This window comes from Zingiber officinale, chromosome 10B (genome assembly GCF_018446385.1).
Source record: "Zingiber officinale cultivar Zhangliang chromosome 10B, Zo_v1.1, whole genome shotgun sequence".
Taxonomy (NCBI): Eukaryota; Viridiplantae; Streptophyta; class Magnoliopsida; order Zingiberales; family Zingiberaceae; genus Zingiber; species Zingiber officinale.
Genome location: NC_056005.1, coordinates 1,861,739 through 1,876,247, shown reverse-complemented (window position 1 = coordinate 1,876,247; position 14,509 = coordinate 1,861,739). Strand labels below are relative to the sequence as shown.

The 14,509-nt window shown below is 33.2% G+C and overlaps 1 protein-coding gene across 2 annotated transcripts; it reads right to left on the bottom strand.

Annotated features, from left to right (window-relative positions):
* Positions 1 to 1,273: 1,273 nt before the first annotated feature.
* Positions 1,274 to 8,272, bottom strand: LOC122029790 (subtilisin-like protease SBT2.2). Of its 2 annotated transcripts, XM_042588920.1 has the most exons (11): positions 7,840 to 8,272; positions 6,419 to 6,572; positions 5,361 to 5,607; positions 5,210 to 5,279; positions 4,825 to 4,920; positions 4,672 to 4,744; positions 3,461 to 3,743; positions 2,953 to 3,284; positions 2,385 to 2,655; positions 1,983 to 2,264; positions 1,274 to 1,893 (listed from the first exon to the last, which is right to left on the bottom strand). In XM_042588920.1, the coding sequence occupies exons 1-11, from the start codon at positions 8,040 to 8,042 to the stop codon at positions 1,463 to 1,465; spliced, it is 2,442 nt and encodes an 813-aa protein (XP_042444854.1). In that variant the 5' UTR covers positions 8,043 to 8,272; the 3' UTR covers positions 1,274 to 1,462. The 2 variants fall into 2 exon arrangements, with proteins under 2 accessions (XP_042444854.1, XP_042444853.1); XM_042588919.1 differs by having other exon boundaries at positions 5,210 to 5,607.
* Positions 8,273 to 14,509: the final 6,237 nt, after the last annotated feature.

Here is a 14,509-nt window from a genome sequence, read left to right as displayed (position 1 = left end):
ACTTTAGAGAATGCTGATACTTACAGTTATATCCATGAAGAAGAAGAACATGGCATGGACCAAAAGCATGGGTTGCCAGACTGATAGATTCATTTCTGCATTTCCTCCACATGGTCTGCTCTGGACCACCATCATCTGTCACCATCCTCGTTAACTAATCAACATTGATGACAAATCGAAACAGAAAACATGAGCAATATGACAACGATATGGATCGCTAAAGGCATCTCCTAGACGGGACTGTATCGACTTGGAAGAACAACAACCATATGAAATGCTGCCACGAGTACGTATATGTAGGTGGCCACCTAAACTATATAGCGATGAAAGTTTTTGAAGATGATCCCTTTGAATTTAACTTTTGAAGTAACCTTCTAAGCACAGAAGGCCCAAAATAGAGCGACTCCTTCTGGGCTTAATACCACTCGTTATCCATTTTCATCATCACATGAAGCAAAAAGAAATGAAATTATATTCTAATAGAATCAGATATGTGCAAAAATAATAAAAGGTCAAGCAGTATGATATTATGATTATGTGTTACAAAAGGACTCGGTCGATTGAATAAAGAGACGAGATCTCACTGTTATCTGATACACTGGATCCGACTATGGTTGAAGTTAGTGAGAGAAGCAATTTGGGGCGAGCTTTTTCTGAATGTGACCTAGCATTGCTATGCGTCAGTCAACGTCAATTAAGATAGAAGCCTTATCATGCTTATTCACAAACCACTCAGGGTTTTTCTAAGTACCACTTACAGGGGTCTCCCAGTCATTGACCTGAGAGAGGACATTACTATCTTTCCTTTGTGAGGTTAGTGGTAGAACTCTCGTTTAGAAATTCCATTATGAGCATGACTTCTTCACACACAGAGCATTTGACCACGGCAGTTGCTGGTTGGTTCACTTCAGCCGGTTGTTAACATCATGTCCTTCAACTTTTTCACATTCAGAGAACGCCCACTCACTCGGAATTATGCATGTTTTTGCTAATTGTAATCCTTGAGCATAGAAAGATAGTGAGTCAACCAAGCAAGCCCTGGGTCTCTCTCATAATACATGCCATTCCATATACGGAAAGTAATGGGATATTCCATATCCGTATCTCAAGCATTCCTGTGACTTTTTCAAGTATTTCAATGACCTTGACATTTCACTAACTTGTTGCTCTTACCCTCAAGGAGATTGTGGGCTTCTGCCATACTTGCTCACTCAGGGTGTTGCCAAATGCATGTCCTAGAAGTTGAATTCCAGTGTTGACCGTTCTAAAGGAATGGAGTATGAATAAATGCAATCTTCAGCATCAAAATGACATTTTTTTAGTTTGATCATATTCTGTTAAAAGTTGCAAAAGTTGCATTTCACAAAATTATTGGGCATTCACACTTTTGACTGCATCAGATGCTTCAGAAATGTACAAATGTTAAATAAAGAATTGAGTTCCAAGTGTGCCAGCACAAGAGTCAGTCGTTCCTATCTGATGCGGCCTTGTTCATGGTCTTCATGATGACAGACAAGGGAATGAACACCTTATGGCCTTGGCTTCCATAAATCCCAATCCCCCCGAAGCTGGCATAACTGCTATTCATGGTTGGATTCAGGACAACAGTTAGGTTTTGTTGCTGGCCTCTTCCGATGAAAAATCGGGTAGGCGATACTGAAACAGAGACTCCGTGGGGCGCACTCCAACTGATGCTGTAGTACTCATCGTTTGCAGTGTTGGTAACCCTTCTCATGATAGTTCTAGATTGATTGAGAAATGCTACTGTAATGGTAGGCAAGTTTAGGTCGGAGCCCGTCTTGGTTGAAAACAAGCAGCTTTGGCCAGTGTAGTTCAGAACCACTGGAGCAGACCCATTGATCCCACACAGAAAGGAAAGAAAGTCACCATAATCTGTATTAAAAAGGACCAAATTGAGTTAGTTACAAGGCGTAAATATGCAGATGCAGTAATTTCGAATAAGCTAATGGAACTGAAGTCACCTGATTCAAAAATTAGTCCAGGGTCTAAAGCAGCAGTAGCATTAACAAAGCCACTGCCCATGTCGAATGGTGTTGCAGGTGACATGGTGGAATCTGGATTGCTGTATGCACGTTGCGCCATGATCATCGCACCTTGCTTGTCTATGCGTGTGGTGGTAGTAGAGAGAGCAGAAGCAATGGCTGAAGGATTAAAGTTTGGAAACTTCTGCTTGATCAGAGCAGCAAGCCCAGCGACATGTGGGGCTGCCATACTCGTCCCGGACATCATTGCAAATTTCTCACCTAAATGGTAGAATCAGAATAACTTCAGGAACCAACTTGATTATAAATCCCAAACATACAAAAGAAGAAACATTGTTTGTTCATTGAGATATAATCCTAGTGTTCATGAATTATCATTACCTTGGAATTCAGCAGATTCTGTGCCCAGTGAACTCCAAGCACCCCATATGGAATTGCCAGGAGCAATTAAATTGGGTTTCAAAATGTCGGCATCAAGGAATGAATTGTCCTCAGGATCTGGACCTCTAGAAGAATAATACATTACTTTCGGTGCAGAGATACTGTAGTTAGCTTTAAGGCCTCCTAGTATTCTTGCAACACCACCAAACTTGACTATGGTTTTTGCATTTTTGCCTCTATGCAAGGAGTTGTTGTAGTATTGCAGAAATAGCTATGGCAAATCATCGAACCAAAATTAGTACAATAAGAGAGAATAATATTACAGATCAGAAGAAATCATAAAAAACAACTAGTAAACCCCTACTTCAGATGATCACTTTTTGAAGAGTTACTGAAAAATGAGCCAGCACATCGAACTTACAATGCATAACAGAAATTATCAACATTCAGAGGACAAAGACTACTATGGAAAATGATGCAAAAACTTCGTTCGCATCAAATTCAAAACAAAATGCATAAAGTTGATGTGCTCATATGTGTATGAACTAGAATTTGACAATTGGTATACCTTCGAGTCATCTGGTGATGGTATTATCAAACCAGGTATAGGCATGGGAGTCGGGTTGAGTTGGAAGCCAATAACAAATGGATCCATGTAAAATACAATTCCAACTGCACTTGTATCCTTTGCTGTCTGCAATGCTTGTTTGATGGATGATAATCCCAGCACATATCTGATGGAATAACCACAGACCAGTATTTTTCCTTTAATCAATTTTTTCTTTAATAGACTTGAATCCTGGCATTCGTGCAAGTACAGTTCATTTTCAATTGTTGTTTCATTTTTCAAGGCATGAGTGGCAGTAATAAGAGGATACATCAAGTTACCGTCTGTTCCAGCTGCAAATTTTGTGAACCGATAATTAGATGAAAGTAATAAACATGCGTTCAACTAAGGTGTAAAGAATTCGAAACAAAGCATGCCCAAGCGAAATGAAAGGATGAGAAAAAGATAATGCCAAAAAGAACAACTTTTTTGTTTTTCATCTGAAACTGAAATGAGAATCCAAACTTACGTGCAAGTCCTACTCCAGAAATTGTCAAGTTGTTGCCAAGTACAAGATAGTTATTGTAGATTCTATCATGAGAGGATGCGCCTACAGTAAATATCCAAGGACTAAAAGACGACATGCTCTTGGGGGCTGGTCCTGTATTGCCGGCTGCTTGAACAACAAAAATTCCAGCTTTTACAGCAGCCAACAAAGACATATCTATTGGATTGAAGAATGTTGCTAAACCGGGAGGTCGCCTATTGGGAGTGATGGATAAACTGATGATGTCAACACCATCCTGAGCTGCCTGTGAATGAAAATAATTACAAAATGACAAGAAGTTTGAATGATAAGCCAAAAGTTGCAAGCTAGATAGCATAAAGAGGCCACGTAGCTAAACCATAACACCATTGTTTAGTTCTGTATGGAGAATTGTGAAATGCTTAAGTGGATTGCTGCAACAAAGTTAGATTGTTATGACAATTTGGCACACTAATTGAGTCCAACAAAGTTAATAGGTCAACTATTTAATATGGGCAAATTATTACAATTGATATCTGAGAGGATCTAATCCTCGACATGGTTAGGTGTTTGGAAAGGGCATCGTGTGTGATGGTGGACCACAATCATAACTCGTATGTTGCAGCTTAAGGATGATTCTGGTCTATTAGTTAGATTTTGGATCTTAGCAAAGACATCCTACTTAATGTAGGGTCGTGAACTAACGCAACCGTTCACAGATTTGGTAATATCTTAAACATTTTGGGCCATTAACCAAGCTTAATGGAATTAATGGACAGTTCTTTGAACTAGACGAATTGATTCCTTTGATATCAGATCAGACCTACACACAGCCATTATGAAATATTTAGAAAAGATTGCCATCTACAATGGGGGAGTGAGCTCTGGTGCTTACATGATTCTGAGCTATGGCTAAGACATTGGTTCTTGACGGATACTTCAAGTTTGTTAGTAGGGAAGATTTGACACACTAATTTGTAATAGAGCAAAATTGTATAACCCCACATTATTTTCTCATTCTCTCCTTTCATAAGATTTTTTGTTTTCCATCATCAAACACTTGCATATTCCTCATTCTGTCAGAATGAATCAGGTGCGTACGCAATCCTCAAATGTATCCTTAAGCCAACATGTGATTGATAATTGCAAATTTCTACAAAAATTCTTACAAAATATTTAGTTTGATGGATAGGATAGAGTTGACACCTGATTACCTGATCTATAGCAGCAACAACATCAGCTGCAAAACCTCCAAAACTTCTATACAAAGCTTTATACACTGCGATACTGAGAATCCAGAAAGATTAAGAAAAATCTTACAGAGGAAGCATTTTGGTCTTTAGTTTCAAATAAAAGTAGTCACTTACTGTGCATGAGGGGCCATGCCACTTGCATTCCCAAAATGATGGCCAGACACGACAACAGGGATTCCATAATTACCGGCGGCGATGGATGCTGTGTGCCTGCATTGACCCATAGACATTAAATCAAGCAGAATATAGACAGACAGTAACTTCACCATTTCTCCATTCTGGTAAAGGCTGTGTCATATTAGAGATGACAATGAATTAGGATTCTTAAAGCATAGTTTCTTGCTAGCAAAGAAAGCTATTATGGAAAATGTCCAAAGAATCTCTTAACTAGAAACTAGTAATTCAGCTAATTGATCAGACAAGGAAGTATCAAAAAGTAACCCAAGCAAATGAGGAAGAATCACAAAATTACACAGCTGATGGAAGTAAAAGCACTTACGTCCCATGTCCATCGCTATCTAATGGCGAAGCATGGTCCGCGGTCGCATTGAAAGCCCCTCTTATTATTGCTGAAGCAGCAAAATGACGAGCTCCAATTAGTTTTCTGTTACAAGATCCAGCCGGAAAGTCTCTCATCACTTCACAAATACCAGAAAAATGATGTGGTACTGGAAATTGATTAATAGAAAGCTTGTCTGAGAAGCTAGGGTGAGTTGGATCAATTCCTGTGTCAATGAAACCAATGACAATTCCTTCCCCAGCAACTTCAGGACCTCCCTCTGGAATCCATGCTCCTTGAGGCAGACCTAGAAATTCAGGAGTGTGTGTGGTTGCAGTCCTAACTGAAAAATCCAGTAACACATTTGCTACTTCACGCCTCTTCAAAAGTTTGTCAGCCTTTCACAGTGAACAACAAGATCATGTCAGAAAGCAAATGCAAAATTCAAGCTATAAATGAGTTGATTTTAGGACATTGAAGTATCAGCTAAAAGTCAAAATAAATGCAAAGGTCATGCATATACTTAATCATGGAAGCTGATCAGTTCTCACACAGCATTTCATTCAAAGGATTTGTAGTACATGAAACCTTTTATGGTCAGTTGTCCAATCTGTAATAAGCATTAGCCATACTGTACAAAAGGATAAATGTGTTGGGGAGCTTTGGCGCAACGATAAAATTGCTACTGTGTGACTTTGTAGTCACTAGTTTGAGTCACGGAACAACCTCTTGTAAAACAAGTAAGATTATCCGACCCTTCCCTGGGACCCGCATTGGTAGGAGCTTCCTGCACTGAGTTACCCTTTTTACAAAAGGATAAGTAGTGCATACTTGTTATTTTGGTAAGTGTCAAGGAGCCAAAGCATGTTTCCCTAACCGAAGAAGTGGCAAAAGGCAGTGAAGGGTACAAAAGAGAAAATAAGCAATACAAAGAGCAATCTTTCAAACTCAATTTCATTAATCACTCAATCCTGCCATCCTTGATTGAGTTCACACAGCAATGACTACACATTTATAGATGTCCTATAATCGCAGGGTGGCCTCAAAAGAACCAAAATCAAATGAAATTGGAACCAAAATGATCTAGCTTATAAACAAACTATGCCAACAAGACTAACTGAATTAGTTTGAACTATCTTTATGTGATCTGGCCTGCAAAGAAAATAGCACCGAAATGAACAGAAAATAAACTTGCATAAAGCAATCAACCTGTTGAGAAGTGATAAGAACAGAAAAACCATTGATTAAGTAACGATAGCTATAGAGCTTGATATATTTTTCTCCTCTCAATGTCCTCCTCAACAAAGAATTCTGAAGCCGAAGCAGATATGAATTATAATTCCTATCTGTGCTCGAAAAGTTCCTGCAGTAACGACAGTGTCACAATTTGCTGGAACAAGATAAATCATGATATAGAAAATTTAGATGGAAGATAATCCATCGAAGGCTGTAACATGAGAAGAATGATTGGTGTAAAAAATCAGTACTCAAAGCAAATGAAGATCCTAAAAATTAGCAAGTGAAGTTCAACGGCAGCATGTATTATTTGTGGAAGAAACTTGTAAATGATTTTGTTTTGGGTGGTGGCCTAATAAAATACTTGACCTATTAGTTTTATTTGTATATTAACTATATAACTTTTACATATTCATTTCAAATTAAATGTTGTTTTATTTTGAACAAACTAAACTAGGATTAATGATGAAACAAAATTTATGTGTACATGTGGAGTTAATATAAATAGTCCTTACATATGCATGTCTTTTTCAACTAAATCATCAAGATTATAATAAGCTTTGTACCATCAATACATATTAATCAAGATTTAAAAAAATGAACCTAGCATTTAACATATTCAATATGCACAAAAATATTTTTTGGACTTAGTTTAAGACTCTGCACAAACTCTAATTGACCTTAATAAATACTTGATTGCAAGCATCTCCACATAGTTGTGCTTTGATGAAATACACTACTTCAAAATAAGTATTAAATTATGATGATTAATACATTCTACTAACTTAACTTTTGATATTCTATCATTTTCAGCCCTGCCTTGCTCTGCCACATCATGAAGGAACGGGAGCCTTACCTGCTCCAGACACTAGACGTGGGGCTACCAACTTGCCATTCATTCCCTACATAAAAAAAGAATTGTGGCAAGTCGGCCAAACTTCTTGACATAACAAAGGATTCTCATTTGGAGTAGGTGCTGATCACAACTGAAGCTGTCAGTGTATCAAGTTGGTAAATGGTAAAGATATTGAAGTTGTTGAAGTCTTTGCTCAAAAACTCATCTTCACTAAATGGGGTTTGCTATCATATGCATTATCAAGAAATAAAAAAAAGATAGTGATCACATTCGTCCAGACTTTATGGGAGGTTATCCTAAATAATAACTTCCAAACTACAAATTTAGATGAGTGAAGCTTTCATTAGTGATGCCATATTTGAACATCAATGACCTAGGTCATGTTGACCGTTCTACTCTGCCATAATTGCCAAAGCAAAATCGCCAAACACAAGATGCATAGTTTGACTAAGAAATAAGGGTGACTTAGCATAAACCTACACAAATTAAAGAATAAAAAGTGGTGCAAATTTCCTTTGTAAAATAAAAAAGGCAATACCTTTGCCTATTGAGGGTATTGAAACTCCCAGAATCCACATGACTAATCCCACTGCCTCCAAACTCCATTTCACCAAAGTGACGAGTCACAGGGTGCTGCTTCATGATCACAATGTAGACAGCAGCATCCTCTTGGCCAAAGCCCCAAAGCAAAAATCCATGGAAGGAAAGAATCAAGAGGTACAACGACAGAAATCCTTCCATTTGAAGGCACCTTCAGAAGCTCAGAACCACAGCTGAGAAATCTTCAACTCCTCCATGCAAGCAGAAGTTTGAGCAGTTGTCACAGACAAAGATCAGCACTCCTCTTCACTACCTCTAACAACTGAACGCCAAGGACCTTGCCTTCGGAGATGACAACGCAATCGAGTAGGACGAATAAGAAAAGTGGAGAGAAAATATTCGTCTGAAGCTTTTTCCTTTTGATTTTTTAACAGCTTAACAACTTTGTTTCGCTAGTGGTGCGTGACACTGTTGTATATATAGTGCTTCGCTTGATCCCTGTTCTAGCTAAATATATATATAGACTTTTAAGTAATGTGACTGTTAGGTGGATTCTATTTCTACTGCGTGGTAGTTCACTAGAATGGTAGAATGGTATAGGAAAGGAAAAAAAAAAAAAAGGCAGCAACTTGATATAATGAATCTAACTAAACTTGTATATATTTTGGTCAATCAATTACATTAGTTTGATGAGGAGGATCACAAAGGTATTTATTTGGTTTTTAAGATGAACACTCCTTTAAAGGGCTCTCGAGGCTTGCGAGTGTGGGTTCTTCCCGAGGCTGCAGCTGTCCGAAGAGACGCACGGTGACATCTGTAAGTGTGTAAAGAACACCTTCATAGTAAAATGTTCAGACTAGTGCAACCACATCACATCAGATATAATCTCATTAGATTGCATACATAAATCAATGGTCAATGTGTCAAATACAGTTAGTTAGTGATGACAACAAAACTCCTTACAGTAATAAACTCCAAAATTTAACTTTCGCTTTTCTTAATTGTCGATTAAGTGATGGCATCTTGGTTGTCAGATTTCCATAAAAATCTCAGGACTCATTATGATCCCGTCAAACAATTAATGCATGTCCAGTTGAAGCTTGGAACGCAGTACTCAGTTCTTTTGACTTCAGTTTTTTTTAAGGCTTTTGGCTTAACTGTTGCAGAGCAACATGCTAGATGATGAAGCAGCCATTTACACTCCTCCATCTCCATGTGCAGTGCGCCATAAAAGAACAAATTAAAGAAGGCAAAAGAAAGAAGATGAAAGCAGAAGCCTTTATTCTCTTCATTATCATGTCTGAAGCATGCTTTGCTTTTTCTCGGCCTATTTGTCGTATTCATTATATAGATATATGTCATAGTCTCACTCATTGCAGCATAATTAATTTGTACAAATCTAAAGGCCGTTCTGGTGGAAGAGAAGCCAACAAATTAAAATGCATCTCTAAGATTGATGGAAGGTATTCTCACTGCCAGCAGCTTGGAACTCTCTGAGGAGTTACCGGTGATTGGAAGTAATCGTAGGGTGCTTGCAAATTGTGGTGCTCCATACGACAATAATCAACCCGTGAGGCGTCGGTGTCTGTGCTAGCTGAGGACGAGCTTTTGGTTCGCAGTTACCGGAGTATAGCCCTCGCACAGAAGCCGATGTGAATCACGAGTGAGTATGGGCGGCTTTAGGCATAAGCCATTAAAATTTATGCCTAGCAACTTAAGTTTTATTAGGATCTATTATTTTTAATATATTAAATATATTTTTGTGTATTTATTATTTAATATATTTCTATGTATATTTATTTAAAAGAGAATGAAAAAGAATAGGTCAACATGATAAAAAATTACATAATCTCATTCTCTAAAAATTAAGATCAATATTTTTAATATATTAAATGTATTTTTATGTATATTTTTAAGAGAATAGAAAAGAATAGAGCTCACATAAATAAATATTTACATGATCTCAATCTTGATCAAATTTCATATTTCACAAAAATATTTATTATGGTTCTAATAGACATAGTCATAAAGAGACTTTTTTTAACAAATTAAATTTATTTTAAATTATAGATATTATTTTATAAAATCTAATTTATTTATCTTCAATATCTCTCAAGCCTAACTTACTTTCGTTACGTTTTTCATTTGCTAATGATATTTTCTCCTTTGATCAATAAGAACATAAATTAGAAATTTTTTTATCTTATCTATACAATGCAAACTAAAAAAGTTATTTTTTAGTTTCCCCTTTTCCAACTCCCTTCTTTATGCTTCTCTCATTGGAGAAGAGGAATTGCATCTAACATTAACATGCTGATCCTGTTGATGATGCTATTATACTACTTGATTAAATTCAAATGTGATGTATTCATCCATATTGTGTCTAATTAAAATGGAAGATTTTATTATTATTTTAGTAATAATGAGTTAGATAGCTCTACCATTTCACTTCACATTAAATTTAACTTTTATTTAGATATATTTACAGTCATAAATTATTTGATTTTCTCTTTATCTCCATTTATCATTTATAACTATTCTGGTTTAGGTGATGAAAAATATGATTTATTTTTTCTTTTGCTTTGTACTTAAAAAGGCTCCCGTTTTTTATAAATGATAATGACTGGTTTGGTTTCATTACGATCTTTATTTTCTAATGATTGTATTGAGTTTTGTCATTTTGTACATGTATTTTTTATTTAGTTATTTTTTGTGATTTGCCAATGACGATGAGTTGAGAATGTGAGCATGACTTTTTTCTATTTTTTTATTGTTATCCTATTTAATTGTTCTTATTTCCTCAATTTTATTCCTTTTGTAAGGGTTGTTCTCTCCATTTTTCATTTAAGTAATTAGACATACTTTTATTTTTCTTTATTTTTTAAAATAATTTTGAATATATTTATTTTTTTAACTAAATAAATAGTCAACTTATTATTGACTTGAGGTATATTCTTATCTCTAATAATAATACTCTGTTTAATATAGTAAAATTTATTGTTATTAAAATATGAATATAAAAATTTAATTAATAATTTTACGTCTCAAAAAGTGAGAAAATTTAATTTTATAAAAAATAATATTTTAATTTGTTAAAAAAATTTAATCCATATTTTTTATCTCAATCAAAAAAAGGTGAGGAATTTTTTTTAAAACAATATATGTCAAAAGTGTAATTATTTTTTTCTGTCTAACGCCTCAAATAGATTTGAGCTAGTCTGAATATGAGAACTAGGAAGGACATATATCCCTCGAAGATGATGATAAAATGTTCAGACTAGTGCAACCACATCACATCATCAGATATAATCTAATTTGTTTGCATACAGAAATCAATGGTTAATGTGTCAAATACAGTTATTGGCAACACCTGAACTCATTACGGCTCCAAAATTTAACTTTTCCGAATTGAGGGAAATATTATCTGAACTAAATTTAAGGCCTCAATTAGATCCGATTACGATTAGGAATCATCGAGGATTCTTAAAAAATTGATTCTTAATTTTAATCCAATACGCGATTGCGCACAGGACATCAGCTGTTTTTTTTTTCTTTTAATTTTTTTAAGGCTAAAAATCACTTATTTTTATTTTTTAAAAGTCTTGGATTAGGGTTGAGATTTATATTTAGGATTAGTCAACGCGGACACGTTTCATGTGTAATATAATATATCAATACATATAAATTAGTATCTCAAGTAAAGTTACGCTAGGCTCATTCAATACAAAGGCATCGAGAACCTCAATAGTAAGTGTGTCAGGTTCATATAGTAGTGCAACGTAATATCATATATTAAATTGATAAGAACAAATATTACAATTGATCTTAACTAAAAGACCTATAAATTGAATTAGATAAGGGTGTGTCAGACCCATAGGACGACACTCGAGAACCCTAGTAGCAAGTTATTGTAATAGATTATCCCTCTTAAAAAATTAATTTAATATCACATTTGTTCTTAACCAAAATACCAAGAAAAGTATACTTTATAATATCGCCGATCCAAGGTATTTATAGAAGCTTCTCCGCTTGCATTGTTGTCAATCCTAAGATATGAGACTAAAGAGAATCATGACCGTGCATATTCTCTATTTGATTAATGAGAAAAATTCTTAATAATATGCTGTAGTTGAGTCTCGAACTTTAGATCTATGATTGATTAACGAGAAAAATTCTCAATAATATGTTGCAGTTGAAAATTCTCAATAATACACAGCAGTTGAGTCTTAAAATCTAGATCCCTGATTTATGTGTTATTGAAATTACTAATAAATCTTGATATTATTTTTCGTGTGAAAATAAAAAAATATTAACTTAATTTAATTTAGATTTTACTAAATTAATTGAGAGTTAATTAACAAAGAGTGTAGATTTTTAATAAAATAGTAAGATATACTATTAATTATGTGTAATTTTCTTTTATTTTTTAAAGTTTAGGGTATAGTATTTAGGGTACCTAATTTTTTCTTTTAAGTTTTAGATTTAGGATTTAGTATTTACGATATAGTATTAATTGTGTATAATTATTATTATTATTTTATAAAGTTTAAGATTTGGAGTTTAGCGTTCATATTTTTTTTTTAGCTTTAAGGTTTGGTATTTAGGGCGTGTATTGTTTTATTAATTTTTTTTGGATTTAAGGTTTAAGGTTTAGTATATAATATTTAGGGTGTCTAATATTTTTTAAAAATTTAAAAAACGTATATATATTAATTATTAATTTTTAGTATGTTCATGAATTATAATTTTAGATTAATTTTATATTTTCCATGTTGTTAAATAAATTATATTCTTTAATAAATTTATTATAAATATTTATTATAAACTAATATTAAATGAATAAAATTATAAAGTAAAAACTAATAAATAATTAAAAGAATTAAATGAGATTAATAAATTTAATGAATTAAAGATATAATATTCCATAATTTAAGAAAGTTATAGAATTAACTTTACTAAAATAAATCCGTATCAAATTCGAAGGTTGTTTTCATCAAAAATAATTAAAAAAATAAGAAAGTTGTAAAATTATTTTTAATAGAAAGTCTGTATTAGAGAATTCAAATAAAAAAAATTAATTTGAATATAAAAAGATAAAATAAATTATTTAAAATAAATTATTTCATAGTTAACGTTAATATTATTAAAATATTATAAAATAAAAAAATATAATTTAAATAAAATTTAAAAAATAAATTTTTAATGAATATACGGTTCAATAGTCGGTTCAACTCATCAGCAATTGACAATTCATGTATTATGTAACCGGCCCAACTTATGAGTGACTTATAGTTGCGCCTCGTGTATGACCCGTTGACTAATTATGAGTCCGAGTCGGGTCAGATCCTATTTGGACCCGGCTTGGGTCAGCTCTAGCCTCACGTGGCCCATTAAGGGTTATTGAGGAAAATATAATCCGATTTAATATTGTCTAACTGAATCGAATCAAAGTTTTACTAACCGAATCAAATTAAAAATTAATTATTTTGATTAACACCGAATTAATCGAATTTATTTAAAAAAATAAAAAAAATGTATACAAAATTAATACTAAATTAATCGGATTAATTGAACCCTAAGCCCAACAAAGGCGGTACATGAGAAGAATGATTGGTGTCAAAAATCAGTACTCAAGCCAAATGAAACTACTAAAAATTAGTAAATGAAGTTTGTCAACAGCATGTATTATTTGTGAAAGAAATTTGCTAATAAGCTTTGTTTAAGTGGCCGCCTAGTAAAATACTTGCATATTATTTGTATTTGCATATTAACTATATAATTTTTACATATTCATTTCAAATTAAATGTTGTTTTATTTTTAACAAACTAATATTTAATGATGAAACAAAATTTAACTATACATGTAGAGTTAACATAAATAATCATTACATATGCATGTCTTTTTCAACTAAATCATCAAGATTATAAAAGTTTTGTACCATCAGTATCTCGTACTATTTTATTAAAAATCTATCTCTTTTATTAATTAATTTTGATAAAGCCTAAAATAAATTTACGTTAATATTATTTTTTCTATTCACACTAAAAATAATTCCAATATTTATTAGTAATTCCACAAGCGAAATAATCAGTGATCTAGAGTTCGAGACTCTGCTGCGGCATATTATTATGAATTTTTCTTATCATTAATTTTCTCTGGTTGTTTTATATAAAAAAAAAATATAGTTCTCTTTATTTCCACATCTTAGAATTGACAACACTATGATCAAAGAAGCTTCTATAAATATTTTAAGCCGACAGTGTTAAAAAATATACTTTTCTTAGTTTTTTTTATTAAGATAAGTATAATATTAAATTAAATTAATTTTTTTCATAGGAAAGTTGTAAGAGCGACACTCGAAAATCCAAATAATTCGAATTTTCAAAGACCCAAGTAATTCAGATTTTCAAAAGTCAAGTACTTTACCACTCTACTAATGATTCTATTTTAGTATTTTAATGCTAAAATATTTTAATTAATATAATTTCATTATAAAGGGTTAATGTGATTTCAATATATTATATTACACACGTGACGCGTGTGCATGATCACTAGTATTAATAAAATTTTAAAAATGAACCTATCAAATAAGTTCATAAAAATTAGCATTTAACATATTCAATATGCACACAAATATTTTTTGAACTTAGTTTAAGACTCTTGCAAA